Source organism: Fulvia fulva, chromosome 2 (genome assembly GCF_020509005.1).
Source record: "Fulvia fulva chromosome 2, complete sequence".
Taxonomy (NCBI): Eukaryota; Fungi; Ascomycota; class Dothideomycetes; order Mycosphaerellales; family Mycosphaerellaceae; genus Fulvia; species Fulvia fulva.
Genome location: NC_063013.1, coordinates 4,617,565 through 4,634,813, shown reverse-complemented (window position 1 = coordinate 4,634,813; position 17,249 = coordinate 4,617,565). Strand labels below are relative to the sequence as shown.

At 54.3% G+C, this 17,249-nt stretch overlaps 7 protein-coding genes across 7 annotated transcripts; 3 read left to right on the top strand and 4 right to left on the bottom strand.

Moving 5' to 3' along the window:
* Positions 1–385: 385 nt before the first annotated feature.
* Positions 386–1,378, top strand: CLAFUR5_03321 (rRNA biogenesis protein RRP36; the record flags this gene model as incomplete). Its single annotated transcript, XM_047902469.1, has 1 exon — positions 386–1,378. The coding sequence occupies one exon, from the start codon at positions 386–388 to the stop codon at positions 1,376–1,378; it is 993 nt and encodes a 330-aa protein (XP_047758079.1).
* Positions 1,379–1,561: 183 nt separating this feature from the next.
* Positions 1,562–2,664, top strand: CLAFUR5_03320 (uncharacterized protein; the record flags this gene model as incomplete). The annotated part of the gene is made up of 3 exons (XM_047902468.1): positions 1,562–2,153; positions 2,206–2,293; positions 2,349–2,664. The coding sequence occupies 3 exons, from the start codon at positions 1,562–1,564 to the stop codon at positions 2,662–2,664; spliced, it is 996 nt and encodes a 331-aa protein (XP_047758078.1).
* A 500-nt stretch (positions 2,665–3,164) lies between these two features.
* On the top strand, positions 3,165–4,596 carry CLAFUR5_03319 (uncharacterized protein; the record flags this gene model as incomplete). The annotated part of the gene is made up of 5 exons (XM_047902467.1): positions 3,165–3,446; positions 3,496–3,950; positions 4,010–4,143; positions 4,202–4,324; positions 4,445–4,596. 5 exons carry the CDS (start codon positions 3,165–3,167, stop codon positions 4,594–4,596), a joined length of 1,146 nt encoding a protein of 381 aa, XP_047758263.1.
* Positions 4,597–5,817: 1,221 nt separating this feature from the next.
* Positions 5,818–7,316, bottom strand: CLAFUR5_03318 (uncharacterized protein; the record flags this gene model as incomplete). Its single annotated transcript, XM_047902466.1, has 2 exons — positions 5,818–7,036; positions 7,093–7,316. 2 exons carry the CDS (start codon positions 7,314–7,316, stop codon positions 5,818–5,820), a joined length of 1,443 nt encoding a protein of 480 aa, XP_047758264.1.
* Positions 7,317–9,360: 2,044 nt separating this feature from the next.
* On the bottom strand, positions 9,361–11,661 carry CLAFUR5_03317 (uncharacterized protein; the record flags this gene model as incomplete). The annotated part of the gene is made up of 1 exon (XM_047902465.1): positions 9,361–11,661. The coding sequence occupies one exon, from the start codon at positions 11,659–11,661 to the stop codon at positions 9,361–9,363; it is 2,301 nt and encodes a 766-aa protein (XP_047758268.1).
* A 219-nt stretch (positions 11,662–11,880) lies between these two features.
* Positions 11,881–15,047, bottom strand: CLAFUR5_03316 (GPI ethanolamine phosphate transferase 3; the record flags this gene model as incomplete). Its single annotated transcript, XM_047902464.1, has 2 exons — positions 11,881–14,881; positions 14,932–15,047. The coding sequence occupies 2 exons, from the start codon at positions 15,045–15,047 to the stop codon at positions 11,881–11,883; spliced, it is 3,117 nt and encodes a 1,038-aa protein (XP_047758269.1).
* Positions 15,048–15,793: 746 nt separating this feature from the next.
* Positions 15,794–16,279, bottom strand: CLAFUR5_03315 (uncharacterized protein; the record flags this gene model as incomplete). Its single annotated transcript, XM_047902463.1, has 1 exon — positions 15,794–16,279. One exon carries the CDS (start codon positions 16,277–16,279, stop codon positions 15,794–15,796), a length of 486 nt encoding a protein of 161 aa, XP_047758270.1.
* Positions 16,280–17,249: the final 970 nt, after the last annotated feature.

The window sequence follows — 17,249 nt, the reverse complement described above, 5'->3', positions numbered from 1 at the left end:
GTAAGAATAAGGCTAAAAGTAGGTTACCGTAACTTTACTAAATTAGATACTAGCTATAGGGCGGAAGTTAGCTTACTATAGCCTACCGTAGAGGACAGTAAGACTAACGGTAAAGTTAGCGATAGTAAGGTATTCTAACTCTCTTAGATAACGCCTATAATGGCGGGATAGATTAGCTGATATTGCAGTAGAGATAAGTGACGTGTCCTAAGGCTGTGGTGCACGCTAAAGTGTTGTCCAACTCAAGGGCTGCTCGTGAACCCAGCTACGTCAAACTTCAACCCGATTCTTCTGTAGCGCGTGCGACCCTTGCAAGAAACCCTAATCCTCGCTACCTCTGCACTGCTTTCGATCTCGTTCTGGGCGCTGTGTAAGCTGTACGAGCATGGCAGTTGGCTTACAGAACATGCGGGCGCGACCGGGCGCATACGACGACGACGATGTGGAATTTGGGTCGGACAATGGCGAGAGTGACATCAGCGATGAAGCCGACGACGATGAGGGTATGAGTGAGCACGAAGACCAACAAAGTGCTGGTGAGGAGGGCTCAGACGTGGAGCAGAAGATCAGCAATGTCTCTTTTGGGGCGCTCAAGCAGGCGCAAGATGCGATCTCGCGAAAACGAAAGCGTGGCTCAGATACCACCGCCGATCAGGAGGACAAGCTTGAGGCGCTGAGGGAAAAGCTTCGCCAGATCAGAGCACAGAGAGAAGGGCATGCACAGCCCAAAAAATCTGATACAAGTGCCGGCAAGTCGTTGTCGAGAACACAGCAGACAGAGGAAGGTGATAGCGAAGACGACTCGGACGATTCAGACTCGGCTCCCTCCGAGGAAGGCGCAGAGAAATCGCGATCCTCGAAGCATGCACCTATGTCACAATCCTCAAAGCACCAAGTGACTCGCAAACGCCTAGTAGTAGATGTGCCCAAGCGGCAAGTGCGCGACCCTCGATTCGATGCAATGCACCAACGGCACGGCCACCCTGGGGACAGCGACAAGGCATATGCTTTTTTGCAGGATTACCAGAAGGCCGAGATCCAAGAGCTCAAAGGCGCAATGAAAAAGACCAAGAGCGAAGACGACAAGGAGATCCTCAAGCGCAAGGTCATCAGCATGGAGAACAAGCTGAAGGCTAAAGCTGCCAAGGAGCGCGAGCAAGAAATTATACGAAAGCACAGGAAGGAAGAACGTGACAAGGTGCAAGAAGGCAAGACGCCATACTACCTCAAGAAAAAGGACATCAAGGAGCGCGCGATCGTGGAGAAGTTCAATGACATGAAGAGCAAAGATCGTGAAAAGCTCATCGAGAAGCGCCGGAAGAAGGAGGGACAGAAGGAGAAGAAGCGCATGCCACAGGCGAGGAGAATGGTGGGATAAGTGTGACTTCCAATTGCTGTCGTGCTATCTGCGTTCTCTGCGTCTTCTGCTGAATATGTAGGAGCTGACTCTTCATTTCACTGGTCTGTGATGGCGGCCATTCGCTGTGCGAGGGCAATGTATCCTTGCTGAAAGAATCAGGCTTGAATTCTTTAAGGACGTTCAACAGTAAGCGAAATTTCCATGTGCTGCCGCTGTGCAACCTTTTCCTTCTCCATGTACACTCAAACCTCCTTACCCAGACCCTTCCTGCAATCGCACCCAGGGACGGCCATCAAAATGGCAGCCACGGTCGGCGCATCGCCCGATCTCAAGATGCAGGGTTTCGGCCCAGATTGCGCAGTTGCCTCAGAAAATGCGCCCGCGCCAGCAGTGGCAGCAGACAAGGCCGACACCAAGCCGAAGACAGATCGACCGCGCAAGCGCCCTCTGTCACCACCGCACTCTTCGTCTTCGTGGCAGGCTTCAGATTCGCAGCCAGCTCCGAAACGTGGTCGTGGGCGCCCCAGAATCCACCCGCTTCACCACACGATCGAGGTCAGAGCCCGGCAAAAAAGAGCAGACATTGCAGACGGCGATATGACAGCTCGTGATGGTGCACGCGCTGCTGTGCGTCACACTGCGCGCCAACCACGGTCGATGTCGGATCCATACAAAGTGCTTGGCCTCAAGTGCTGCGAGACTGATCCAGCCTTGATCCACGCGGCCTACATCAAAGCGCAGATGAGCTGCGGCGATATGCTACCAGGCCCACTTCAGCTGAGCGATGATCCAGGTTGGTGTGATGATCTTTTGGCAGCGGGCGACACGGACTGACATCAAAACAGACTCGGCAGGTCATCAGAGGCTGACCATGGTATCCGACGCGAACGTGATCTTGGAGAGCAGGAGAATGAAAACGTTACTCGACAAGTGGTAAGAGTTGAGTCATGTTATATATGGTCCAGGATCACAGCTAACTCGAGTTCAGCCTCAATCACCACTACAAGAAGCACACAGCCTCCGCCATTGACATCCTCGACATCGCCATTAGTCTTGTGCGATCTCCACCGACTGAGCAGGAAGTCGAGCAGGCTTACATCGACCGCATGGCCGAGTGGAGTGGGCTCGAAAAGGTTGCAGGGGTGGTCATCAGGATGTTCAAGGCCGCGAGGGAGACTGTTCTGAGGGATCTGAAGCAGGCGCAGGAGGAGCAAGAGAAGCAGAGTCGCCGGGCGCTTGTGGAGCGACGTGACTCGGTCATGTCAGATGCAGATGCTTTGGGTGATGAAGTGGGAGAGCTGTGACATGCTGCTGCACATCAAGCTTGAGATGCGAGATCTCGATGACAGCATAATCTGAAGTGTAGGCTGGTGCCGGTGCAAGAGGACGACGGCCATGGTATCCCCGCCAAAGAAGATAGTAATAGACTCTGCTCTGCTCCAGAACGGAACAGACGGCTGCCACACAGCCACGGTGCGACAGCAACGTAGACCCTCGAGGAGTGATTCCAGGACCTCCGACGGCATCAACACGGTCGAAGCATGGCGCGCGTGCAGCTGTGGCCACTACAATTTGTCGTTCTTGCCCAAATGGAGCTCCCATCAACGCTCGAGCTCGAGTCTGCTCGCACAACGCTGACAGGGGTCGAAGACAAACGCAGCAGGAGCGACGCATTGGCTTCAATCTGTGCAACCACGACCCTCGGACTTTCCTCTTGAAAACTTCTGCACCTACCTCAAACAACATAGATCAAGACAACAACATCACCTAACATACACACCCACACGGCATACCATACCACAAGATGCTGCTCAGCAACATCGCCCTGTTGCTGGGGTCATCCCTCATCAATGTGAGAGGCGCGCTGCTACCTACTGACCTCAAGGTCCCTCAGCCAAGCGTCTGTGGCCTCCAGGAGCTCTTCTGCTACCACACCGGAACGCCAGCCAGAAACGCGACTCGAATGGAAGCCGCAATCGACTACGCCTGCTCCGCATGGGACGGCCACCAGTTCCCTAAATCTGAAGGCAAGGAGGGCGTCTCGGAGTACTACTCTCCTCGCACTAACGAGTCCACCGTCTCAATGGTATGACCTTCTCTGTCCTACTCGAGATCGTATGACTGATGGCTGTTAGGTGGTGCGCAAGACCGGCAGATTCAACTCGCTATGCGGCTACAAGGTCCTCAAGGAGACCTGCACATACTGGCTCAGTAAGCCATTCGAGTGTCCGAGCCAACAGGGCGGCAACGTCACCGACCTATGGTGCGGATTAGAGTGGACGATCGATCCAGATGGCCGCACCCTTGAGGACCTCAGCAAAGGCACAGTCCAGAAGATGAACTGCTCTGGAAGCTCCGTCAACGGAAGCGCTGTCGTCGCTCACGACGCTACTACGCCCGACCGCGCTGTCAGTGGCAGTAGTGTGACGTTCTACGACGGACCTCCTCTCGAGAGGCGCCAGGATATCCCAGACGCCGACAGCGCTGCGTTCTCCACAACTGATTTCAACGAGGCGAGATGTTATGACTCTGGTCACACATGGACGGCGGAGTGGATGGTCAAAGGCGCAGACAAGTTCTGCACCTGGGCGTGAGTCCATGCTCTCCACGATTGAGACCATAGCCAAGCTAATCAAGTGTCTGCGCCAGTAACGCCGAGCCAGTTCAAGGAGGTGGTTATCTCAACTACACCCATCACGTTTGCGCCAATGGCAAAGACTATAGACAGTGGTTCTCGTTTGAGAACCCAGATCCCAAGGTGTTCACGCTTAGCTATGCTGCCTGTGAGTCTTTCAGTGGGAAAAGATGCTTGTACTCATTGGAGGGCTAACGCGTCTGCAGGTCGAATCTACACTCAACCATTCATCGACGACTGCGATCACACAGACGATGCACACAAATCTGTCAAGCAAGGTGGATGGGGCGTTAGAAGCGCCGGCATGAATGGCTACGTCGTCGTTGACGGTACGTGTTGGTGTCCTTCCTTTGAAAGCGAGCTGGTAGCATCAGATCCACAGAATGACACACAGATCTCGAAGCATTGAGGAGCATCATGCTGTAACTCTTATACTGACCATCTCCTAGGCGATCCAGACGTGCACAACGCTGGCAAGGCTGAGGCGGCTCTTGGCAACTGCAACGACGAGTCCTGGGTCAAATCCCTCTCGAACTACTACGCCAGCGACGAGCTCTCGCAGGAAGACATGAAGTTCGCCGCCACCCATGGCAAGCAGTAGTTGCGGTTCGAGCAAGAGGAACGAGGAGGGATCTCCCTACGTATCCTACCCGATGAGGAAGGTACAGCTCCGGCTCCATGGTCTACAAGCGATACCGATGATAGATGAATGATACCCACATACTCGGGACCACGCTCACCAAGAGATCGAGCACTCACAAGTATGCGGCAATTGTCAGACAAGGCCGTGCACGATTTTCGAACCACTTTTGCAATATATCCTACGTTTGTCGTACGCGCTAGTAAGGGCTTTACAATCTATCGACTTAGGATTCTACGACTCGATACTCTAAATTCTTCGAAATATCTACGCCTACGGCGTAAAAAAACCGCCGGTAGGCAAACGGGGGTCTACGGGCGTGTCCCCCGTATATACTCGGTAATAGAGGTAATTCCGCCCTCTCGAGAACCTCCGCCGACGACGACGATAATTATAATAAAGTACGCTGAGATACAACGCTAGTAGAGCGCTCGGTATCGTACGTGTATTCTTGCTCGACAACGATTGGATACACCCCTGTCTTTGTCTGACAGCTGCCTACAATCCACTCACAGTCCAACGATCCACATCTTCTCCATCTTTTTCTCTCGCCCGTAAAGCTGAAGTCCAGTCTCGCCAAGTGAAGCAACCGACTTCATCAACACGAGAAGCTTGGCAAGGGTGTAAATTGCGGCACAGCCGAGACGGATTAAACAATAGTCTTGACTCGATGCATGAGAATGGTGAGTGAGCATGAAGTTTGAAGTGCTGTAGATCCTTTCAGAATGTCTCCGCTGCAAACCGCTCTCTTCTCCATGCGGAGAGGGATCATCTAATTCTCCATTGAGTCCCATCCAAACCAGTAGAATATCAACTCGAAACCCGGCTCTTTGGCCGCCATGTGAGGGAATCGCGGCTCAACCCCATGAGCAGATCATTAGTGATGATCTAAACACCGAACACGCCTCGCTTGCGCCCATGATTGTAAACCCGATTCCCGTTTGTCCCCGGCCCTGGCTGTAAGGCGTAGTTGGTTGGTGAAAGTGCTCAATGCGCAAAGTGAAGGGAACAAACAATGTGTTGTAGAGACGTGCTCGCCGCGCCAATTTCGCCAATCGCAGAAAGGCCCAAAGCAGATCTACTACCCATCCTAAGTTGTAGAGTCTGTCCAAAACCAAGCGTCAAAGTCATGTGCTAAGAATGATTTCGATCAAACGTTGCTCGCGCGGAAGAGGGCATTGATCATGAATGAAACAGATCCCAAGCACGTTCGCACAACCTCAAGAACTCCTCCTTCTTCTCGATGCTGCTCATGCCATCTCGCCAATCCCCTTCGCGCTCATCGCCGCGTACGGCGAAAGTTGCTCGCTTAGCAGACTGGTTGAAGCCCGAAGGAGGGCTACCATTGTCACGTTCGTACTCGTCTCGGCCACGTCTTCGTCCGTTCATGGAGGATGTGCGCGATAGGATATCGGGCCTGCGTTCATGCTCGAGTGGGTGGCGAGGGGCATGATGTTGTTGCTGCGCTCCAGGTCCAGACTGACCAGGCATGGGCGATGGTGGCGTTGGTGGTTGCACGCCGCCGTAATGGATGACCTTTGGTAGTAAGTCATCGCGGCCACCAGACATTCCTTGTACTGCTTCTTCGGCAGATCGGAACTCTCTTGAGCGCCCACGAAGTGGCGGATGTTGACTTTGGTTTTGAGTTTGGTAGCCTGGGGACGGCGCTGGAGGCTGTACGTTAGAGTGCGATGAGTGTCCTGGGGAGTTGTTGGTGGGGTATCGTGGAGCGTCCAGCCTGTCATTGGCAAAGACATCTGCTATAGGTGGCAAGCGGTTGTTGGTTTGTGTTGCTGGCACATGGTGAATGTGGCTTGTCTGGCTCAAGCCACTGGGACCGTGCTGTGCATGTCGTGAGTGAGGGTACTCGCCAGGCCGAAGGCCAGTGAATGTTTGGTGCAAGGGCGCAGACTGGATCACTCTATCGTGCTGGAACTGGGCTGCTGAAGGTGCAGCTATCGATAGGCCGGGTGGAGGACCCTTTCTTCTTGATGTGCTCGGCGTCCTTGCGCCTGTTTGAATGCCGAATAAAGTTGTGTCTTGCGTTCGTGGTCCGTCGCCGCTGTCGTGAGCACTTCCCGGCTTTCCTCCCTTCTGCCTTGCTTCAATGATCTGGCGTTGCTGATCTCGGACGTCCAGACTACGCTGTAGCTGCTCCCGCATGGCTGGGTCGTGTGTTGCGAAGCCCGGTGAAAGACACGCAAGCCCGACATCCTGAATGACGAGGCCGGCAGATTCTCGAGATGTTAGTGGGGCAGATGGTCTTCCAGTTTGTGGTCCTCGGTTTGTGGACATGCTCGACGAAAGGTCAAGTCGCTTCGGTCGTGGACGAGACGAGGTAAGAGCGGGCGAGCCTGGCTCCTTCTTCACCTTGATCGTCGGTGGGATCCCGTTTCGTTGTCTACAATACGCAAGTCAGTGTGTCGCTCCCTGCCAATTTGCTATCGGGAAACGCACGAGCTCGGGCTGCTCTTGCCGTTGGAGTGCGGCTGCTCTACATTCTCCGGTGAGCCATTGCTTCTTGCTCTTTGCGTATGCGAACGCTCTTGTGACGCGGCGGGCGGGACCGAAGCACTCGTAGGTATGCTGGAAGGCGCGATCGCTGCAAAGCGTCGCGGGGAGATCTGTCGCTCAACGGAGGGTGGTAGTGTGGTCGCGGGTGCGGCCACGGCGGTGGACATGGTGGGCTGAGGTGTCGAGGTCCGGAGGGTTTGCCTCTAGTCGGCGTGCGCCAGCTGCGGCGGCGGTGGTGGGAAGGAAGCGGGCTCGAAGTGTAGCTCTATGTGGACGTTGCGAGTCGTGCGGGTCAGGCAGACGTCGGCGGGTTACTGGAGCACTCGCTGGATCGGCTCTGCAGGTCTGGTCGTCACTGCTGGACCATCCAGGGCTCGCCGAGGTGCGTCGCTAGCGGAGAGCTGCTGTCCGAATGGGGAAAATGGAATTCTCGTGCATATACAGACAGCAGACAGCAGACGGCAGACGGCAGACGGCAGACGGCAGACAGCAGACCACAGACAGCAGCAGTGTGTGCCGTGCCGTGCTATGTGTGTGTTTGTCGATATAGCAGAAGGTGGGTGGGAGGAGGTGTGTGCGCGCAACGTAGAGTCACGGATTCGCACAGACAACGTTGCGTAGCGTGAGACGAATGTATTGCCCCAGAGCGAGACGTGCCGTGCAGGGCCAGGGAGTGATCAAGTGGATGGCGCGTTAAAAGGTCATCCCTGTGGCCTGCTGTGCCTCGCCCGTCTGCTTCTGCACCCCCACGACCCCCAGCTCACCTGTTAGCCCCGAACGAGAGATAAGTTAGCCGCCTTTGTGAAACACTCATGCATCCCCAAGCCCGCACGGAAATGCCATCAAGGGCCAAGGCGCAGGATCCGGTCTCCCTACCACCTACTAGCACGTCGTAGCTCCCATCCTGCTCATCCACAGCACCAGTATCATGTATGAGCCACTACGAAGCACTGCCAGACACTCCCCTACCGTGCGTGCGTGCGTGCGTGCGTACCTGCCTTCGTACCAGCTCCCCAATGTCTCCATCACCACGACCCCTCGCAACACACACGGCTCACGTCGGACGTTCGAGACCTGAAACATGCCGCTGCTTCAACGCCTGCATCCTCCTAGCCCGCCATGATTTGCTCTCGCGACGTCGTGGCGAACATCCGGCGAACATGGACCTTCTTGCACCAGCAGGCACAGCATCCATCTGCATCCTTTCATCATCCCTCACCAACACCATTTCCACCACCCCATCCTGCCATCATCGTCAGCTGTTGTTCACGAAGTTTCACCGATCAACGGCAGCCCGTAATCTGCTGGCCGCTGGCGCTGGCGTGCTGGCGCGAGCAACGGACAAAAACGATCGCTCATCAGCCCAGCCGTAACACGAGTCGCTTAAGCTCATCGTCAACGTCCAACCAATCACGCCCATCGGAAGACTGAAACGATATTGCGGGACTACCGAAGTGTGCAGATCCATCTCTACGCCAATGGCCACTCATCGTTCACATCGTCAATCAATCAAAGAGAGTCGTGGAGCTGCTGGCCCTCAACGCGTGCCGATCGCGTCTAAACCGTCGTGTGTTCGCGTGTGAAGAAAGATGGTTCTATCCACCTCTCCACTATAGTACAGCTCATCCTCGTCAACGCAACGTCACAGCGACGATAACTCAGTTGCTGGGAGAGCAAGGATAAGATGGCGGAGAGTTTGACGCACGTTTCATGACTCTTCACCTGCCCTGACCGACGTGCACGCGTTCAGGCCAGGGATCTCTGTGGTGTTGGTCGGTCGACTGGACAATTCTCGAGAAACAATAGACACACACTCAAACAGGATCGATCCCTGGGAAGCTTTCCTCACGTTGAAACAGTGCCGTAAACTGGTGAAAATGCCGGATGAGGTAATGCTTCGCATTGCTCTGCGAACGCGAGGGCAGGAAGGAGCTACCGAGCTCTCGGCGCGTGTGTCAAACCACCAGTGGATGGGTGCATGTATGGAAGCATTGCAGAACAAGTACCTTTTGACGCCCGCGCTTAATAGCAGGTGTTGGTGGCGGTTCACAGCGCTTGTATATAGGGTAGCGACTTCCCAACGTGCATTCCATCATCAGGCACAGGCACAGTCAAGCGGTTCTGCACGTCTCCCACGAGGGAGGGTGTACAGCCACAGCGAGGAGAAGTCCCGCTGTTGGAAGAGGTGTTGCTGGCGCGTCTACCTACGACTCACGACGAGCTACGTTCATGCCCAACGGCGAGGAGGCCGAAGAGAAGATACGTCCTCTTCCAGTACTCGTTGGCGCTCTTCCGCAGACGCTCATTTGCACTGGCGTCGAGCTCCAGACGCTGCCTAATCTCCTGCGCTGTTGCCTCAAGCTTGGTTGAAGGAGAACTACTCGTCAGGAGAACACGCTGGAGATACAGTATGTCGAACAACATCTGCGTGAGCTTGTTCTTGACCTGCTCCTTCGAAGAATCTTCGCTCTTCGCTGCAGCATTGTCCGTAGGTTCAGCTTGATCGTCGTCATTAGCATGACCATTACTCATGGACGACTCCAACCCCTCGCAGATCTCGTCAACCTTCAATTGGCCGCCAAGCTCCTGGACTAGGCGGATCTTCAAGATAGACACAGCATCTGGACTCCAAATGTCGTTTCCAGCCTCGGACATTGCATGGTGTAGACCCCTCAGGAAACGATATGCATTTGCAGAAGGCTGCAAAGGCAACGGCGGCGATCCATCCCACAACGTGACCGGAACATGCGACCGAGTCTGCAACCTTTTCGAAAATTGCTTTATTGGATCGTCGCTGGTGTGCGTTGCCACGCGACGATGTAGGGCAGCGACAAACTCTACTGAAGCCTTGGTCGAGGTATGGACTTCCAGATGCTCGCCAAGATTTCGGCGTCGTTGATCAATTTCACGCACTACACGGAGGAGTGTGCGAGGATCTTCACTTGAGTCGAGAGACTTCTCAACATGTCGGTATGAGGCCTCAAAAGCGGAAGTGGCACTCTCTCGCAGCTTTGTCTCCAAGTGTTGCGGATCTTGTTTGCCGAGAACGTCGTGAAGTGAGGCTCCGTCAGGTAGGTCGTCAAGGTCTAGATCAAGATCATTTTTCCATTTCGTGGTTCGTAAGGAGGAGATCATTTCAGCGGATTTGTTCAGTCGTTGCGTCCAGTCATCGAGAGCTGTTGTGACTCGCAGTATGGAAGCGTCCCTGCCATACTGTCGTCGTACCACCGTCTGTCGAAAGCTGAGTGCGCCGCCCTCAAGATCCAGACCATTGTCTGCCAGCGCATACAAGATTGGTGATTCGTCGCCAGCTTTCTCCTGTGGAATGTCGAATATGCGTTCAGGTAACGAAGCAGCGTCGCCCACAAGCTCTTCCAGTCTTGTCAAGAATAAAAGCCGGAGCTTGTTGATCATCTTACCGTGGTCTCCATTTCGTAGCTTGCCGCTCAGTGTCAGATACGTCGACAGGACCTTATGCCGCATGTCGAGAACCACGTCCGCGTCAAAGTGAGCCTGGAGTGCGTCCTGCAATGCTTCTAGTAATATCTCCTGCGCTTGCTTCGTCCACGACGCCAACGCCTCTCCAACATCACCAGACGTCAATTGGTCGTGTCGTACCCAAGGATAAAAGTTCCGTACATCGTCCGAAATCCACTGCTCGTAGATGTCCAGATTGAGCTCAATCGTAGACCTCACACTCTCATCTCGTACCAGCGCCACTTTCGAAAGTTGCGAACTCGCATCTGCGAACCGCCTCGGGAACACCTCCCTCGCGTCCACGAGCGTTTGGCCGTACAGCTCCAACATCTCTGATATCCCAGCCTCCGCCGCACTCTCAACCTTGAGCTCCAATTGCTCGAACCGCACCTGCAAGAAATACCTCAACACATCCCTCGGACTCGAGCTGCTTATCAAGCTATACGCACATAGCGTCCTCACCATCTCCATTCGTTCCACATCAGTCCTCACCAGAATCCTCCCAATATACCCCATTAACCTCTTCCTCATCCCTCCCAATCTCTTCTTCAACCCATCCACCACATCCGAAGGCTCCAGACTCTTGCAGGCCAACCTCCCCAACACCAATACCTTCGCCGCCAGCAGCGCATCCCCTCCCCTCCTCTTCACAATCCTCCCCGCAACATTGACGCACCCCTGCAGAACTCTCGTCTGCGCTAACCTCCTATACCTCTCCTCTTCGCCAGAATTCCGTAAGACTTTCATCCGTTCATGATTCTCTCCGATCCTCTCTATGGAGCGGGAGTTGCACTTCTTGCCGATATCAGACAAGAGATATTCGGCGCTTTGGAGCTGCGAATCCATTTCGATGATGCGCTCAGCGGTGCCTAGAAGGTCGCGGTAGGAGGTGCCGACGAGGGAGCGGAGTTTGTCGCGGTTGGAGGTGAGGGTTGTGCGGAGTTGGGATTCGAGTTTGCGGACGGTAGGGAGGGGGTATTGGAAGGCATCTTCCCAGTTTTGGAGCGTGGCTGCGTCGGGCGGCTGGGACGCCATGGTCGTTTGTGGTGTTGTGGGACGCAATCGACTTTAGACGTTGAGGTTTAAGGTTGCGGACCTGCCCTGCCAAGCTGGCGATCGGCAGCCGCCATCTTCACATGCTTGATTGGAGCCAGGGTCTTCATGCACGGCAAGTTGAAGAGACATACAGGAGCATGTAATCGGATCCTTGTATGTAGCAACACATTACAGTATGTACATCGTTCTATGTGCCCTCTATTCTGGCCACCCGAACACGTCCCCAACACTAACCACACTCCACCTCACACCCACCAATGCTATGACGGCTCCCACAAACTCAACTAGCAGGAGCACCACCACGGCCGTCAACATTCGGGGCATAAACACTCGATACAACATCAAGTGCCTCCTCAACCACGCCGTCTCCGCGACAGTCGCGATAGCGACCGCAACATAAAACAAGACATGTGTGGCCATACTACCTGCTACACGTCCCAGTAGCGCAGGATGTTTCGGCGGTACCTTCCACATTGATATCGCGGGTACCGCAATGGCACACAGTATCTGCGGACCAAAGGTGTTGAGAGTGACGAGGAGTGGACTCCACGGGTACTGTACAGTCTTCAACGGAATGAAAGCTGATTCCCACTGGATCGTGACTAGTGCTGCTTGATGACCGGTCTTGAAGAAGTAGAACTGGCCAAGAAGCGCTAGGAGGATTGGACCGAGAGGCGAGCGGCGGAGGTTGTTCGCATCGATGACTTCTAAGATGTTGAGGATTGAGACCATGCACAGTGCTATTGCGCCTTGGCCCATAGGTTTCTGGACTAGGAGTAGTGCGAGGAGCCACGCGCAGGGTAGCAGGAGGTATCTCGTTCCGTGAGTATTGGCATAGCCGTAAATGATCAGCTTCGAGCGAGGTTCGCGCTTCTCCTTGATAGTGGTGAGGATGGGTGCATTAACGTCGTCGTTGATCGGCTTTGCTGTCGTCTTTGATTTCTCCTCAATCTCTTCTCTCTTGACTGCAAGCAAGGGGGAAGCAAAGAGGTACGTGGCATATCCTGCCGCGAATGCTATAGCAAGCACGACTTGGGCAAGGAGAGTCCTGGTAGTCTTCAGAGTGCCTTTCGACAGCTCTGGCCACCAGTCACCGTCGTCGGCGGCATCCAAAGCCCAGAAACTGGCCACCATGATCAAGCCCAGGCGAAGGGCGATCCCGATCCAGATAACGGCAGATCCATGATAGTTCTTCGTGCGAACGAAGAAGTACTTGATGGCAGATGGTAGCAGAAGGGCAACGGCGAACGGTATCGTCAATTGCCATTTCGCTGACGTGGACGAGGTCGCCGAAGCGTAGTATGAAGACCTGCAATTGGGCATCTGCTCTTCTCGACAGAGTCGCGACAAAGAACTGACCCGTGTAGTGACCAGGAAAGACAAGGAATTCAGCGCTCCCAGGATCTGATCTTGAGGATCGGCTTGGCCGAGTGACGACGCCAGCATCGCCACCGCAAATGTGGAGAGAATGAACAAGAGCTGCTCATCCTCCCAGATCGTGAAAGAGTTGGCTGCGAAGCCGACACAAAGCAGGACCGTGACCAACGTGCACAGCCATCCCCAGAATGTCGTCGGTACCGGGAATTTGAGAAGCTGTCTCGCTGGCCAGAATCCTAGCAGTGTCGCTATGATACCACCCATGGCAGTTCCGAAGGCGACCAGGGTAGGCAAGGCTAGGCCTGGCAGAGCGCCCAACGCGGCTCCAGCGACTCCACCGGCTGCGCTTCCCATTAGTCCCCAGGTGAGCAAAGGCGATGTCAGCGCAGCACGATCACAAGTGTCGTTGACTGCCTGAGCGTACATCACAATGGCAGCGAAAGTGCCGACCAGGGTAATGATACCCATTGCCATGCTGACCAGATCAAAGCGTGCCCACAGAGCTTTGCAAATCGACAGGTTCTCCGTCTGGTAGTCTCCGTAAGCCACATATGTCGCCTCGTTAGTTGACTGCAGTCCAGACTTGCCTCCAAGAGCAATTGTCTCCCACTTCTCGTTCGCGGCTTGCCACAGCTTTTCCGCTTGATGAACTACTGCCTCACCAAGTCCCCGGGCCTTTGCATATTCTCCCTGGTATCGATGGATTTGCGCAGCAGTAAGACGAGCCACTTCCGCAAGATTGCGATTATTTGGCTCTGTGACCTTGCTGGACCCGTGGAACGCTTCTTCAATCGGCGCACCCAAATTGTTGAATGGTACCGGCAATCCCAGCAACAAAGACAGCGTCGGCACAAGATCAATTTGCGCAGTCGGTCGTATCTTCGCATGAGCCGGAGGTTCCAGAGTTGCCTCATTCTTCCTCCCAAACACTCCAGCTTTCGAGTACATCCATAGCGCAGCTTGCACCTCATCATCAGACTCGCCTCCATGATCACCCTTGACATCCATGCCGTGATCTCCCATGACTACGAGCAACGTATCATCATCCAGAGTCTCGATCATTCTGCGGAACACTCCATCCATCTGCTTCAACTTCTCAGCCATGGCAGGATGGTCCGGTCCATATCGATGTCCAGCATGATCCACGCCTAGATAGTGCCCAAAGATTACATCCCAACGTCCTTTCATAGACGGTTGCAAGAGGGGGAAGAGGTGCTCATTCACGCCATTGTCCACAGTATGCAAGTCCCACACGTTGAAAGAATCGTATGCCCGCGTGAGGTTCGGCTCGAAGTACCCTGGGAAAAGGGAGTGCCATGTGTCGTCTCCTAGATGTACGACCTTCTTGCCAGCTTTGAAGAGCTGCTCTACCAGGTTATCCTCGTCAATCGCTGTTCCTGCAAAGTTTGACCCGGCATCTATGAACGTAGGGAGGGTACCAGTCGTAAGTCCTTTCAGTCGCTGGAGGGTTGTAGTCGGCGGGTCGGCGATGAAAGGTCGGAGGAAGGCATTCTGAGGCTCCCTGACCGAGGTCTCGTAGAGAATGGGTAAAGCATCATGGAAGTAGTGCGGTGGATCGTTCGTAGACTTGGGTTGGAAAGGTACAGTGAAATCGTAGCGAAGCGCATCGACGATGATGACTACGGCTTTGTCGAAGGTCTTTGGGTGCCAACATCCCGTCTCTTGCGATCCCGGTGTAAAAGTGCCCACGCTATGGCTGAGGTCGACAGGAGGGATGGCGCATTCGGAGCGGTCTTGGAGGACGAGTCGCGACAGGAGGAAGCCGCTGCAGAAGAGGTAGATTGCGAGCGCGTGGAAGATTCTGCCAAGCATCAGTCGCGTTCACGTTCTAGTCATGTCCCATATGCATACAGTATTAGCAAGAAAAAGGCAACTACAATGCCATGTTGTACACGAAAGTTCAACGAGAGACGCTTGTTTCTTGCCTTGAGATCCGCAGACGCGGTATCAGGCGCGGCATCCACCATGTCAGCTCGGAAGGAAAAGGGTGTCGTCACCGCGACATTGTAAGGTAAGAGACAGAAAAGTTGTCAAGGAGTGTAAGGAGTTGGAGGATCGAGATGAGAAGCTGAAGGAGGACTTGACATGTGCCCGCGATATCCCCACCAATGGACATGAATGGATTGACACGAGTCTGACACACGGTACGTCTTTCACGTTCGCGCTATTGAATCACTCTGGGGACACATTCTACTGACGAGTGGTACAATCGAATCGCGTCAAGGTCCATTTCATTCCATGCTTCTTGCAACCGACCATGCGGCTACCTGCTGAAGCATATACACTACGACTACACTGAGTTTTGAGGAGGGGGCCAAAAAAGAGAACTGAACCACCAAATCACTGTCGCTTCTATGGGAACCTCTTTCATCGCAGGTCCCGTAATCTCGCTAAGAAGAAGAAAGGCTAGCATATGCTGCCTGTAGTAACACATTAAGGAGAAGGAATGCCTTCCATTCTCCATCTGCGCCATAATCCAGCATTCGTCTCGGTCGTGCGGTGATGATGCTCTCAATATATTGATAGGCGCAGAGTATAAGTGCGTGTGGTCGTGTGTTGCATCGAGCAGAGGCCGGGATCTCTACTCTTGCGGTGCTGAAACAAACTTCGAGGCTGGTGCTGCCGTGCTGAATGTAGAACTTGCGCTGGGGAGAAAGAGTTGTTGGTCGTTATCATCGTTACAGCTTCGCACATTCCATTTTGAGGTCAGGGTTTATTCCTTCGAAGGCGCATTTCTGGCCTTCTCAACCAGACCACCGATCCTCTCCAGGTCTAATGACTGGAATCGGTCGCCCTCATTCTGTCGGTATGCCGGCAGTGTATCGTCGACAGGCTCTAGTCCCACGCCAGTATCTCCAACACGCACCACCACAACCCGCCCAGATTTGCGCTTGCCGGCAGCATCAACCTCTTCCGGGAACGTGATATGAATCTCCGGCAGTGGGCTCTGTGGCGGGCTGTCCGAGTTTTCGACCAGACTCTGCTTCTCCTGGTAGACGTAGACTGATTCTGAAGGTCGGACCATCACACGACGGTGTGATGAAAGGGTCGAGGCATTCGATAGTCGCTTCTCGTCGTACTGAGGCAATGCCAGTTGCTTGCGAGCCACTCTCCTGCGATGGCGGAGGAAGAGAAGGCCTGCAACAAGCAAGAGTGCGAAGATCAGTAGTACTAGGAGTACTACCAGCAAGTTGACCATGGTGCGATCCGGTCCTGGCGCAGGATTGTCTCGTGCAATGAGGTTTCGGATCATATCTTAAGCAATGCTCTTGCTCCAGCAGTGCAGTCCTCGCTCGTGGCTTGGACTGTTCGCGAAGGCGGGTCTCGTATCGAAGAGGTCGGTGCAGTGTGGTTGGGTTTCCGGCGATAATGATTGTAAAGACTACGTAGCAGATAAGATCAGTACACGAGACAATAGAGGTGCATGTGTGCTATTGTGCTCAAGGCAATGTGTCCACAGTCGGTTGATCACATGAGCGATTGCACATTCACATACCTGTGATCTCTGCAGACCACGCGGGACCAGCTGCAGTATGAGAAAGGAGTGAATTGCGGACGAGCAGCTGAAAGAATGAAGCTGCTGTCGCGTAGTCGGTAAAAGGAAGGGACGCTCACAAGGGAGCAAGTGCGGTATTATTATCGTCGACGAGACAGGCGTCTTGCAACAGCAGGAGAGAAGAAGAGGTGCGCGACAGACGTTGGCGTCGGTGGCCAGTGCGGCCAGCGGGAGATTGCAGTCGTGGATCTGCTTCGAGCTTCAAGCGAATCAGGACAACACCGCGTCTTGTGCTATGCCACAGCAGGACCAGCGCTTGTCATCTGCAGCCATAACACGCGTCGTGCAACTGCTGCGTGACTTCATCTTCTTGCGTCTTGCGGTCGTTGCCAACCAGAAGAGCTGATGTCAACAGTTGCAACGCTCTTCAACTTCTCCGGCCTCGACCGAAGGCATGCTCACCGTTACATCAACGCTGACCTGCCCGACGATGAAGAGACGTTCAACCCGCCGTGCTCATGGCTTCCGGCCGGGGCGTGGTCGATACAGTATCACTATCTGCATTCTGCACTGGTCGGGAGGGAGAAACAGGGTAGAACGATGCAGGAGGAAGGATGTTGCACGGTTTAGACTCAAGGTACGGATCGGGATTGAGTGATCCCGGCTGGCTTGC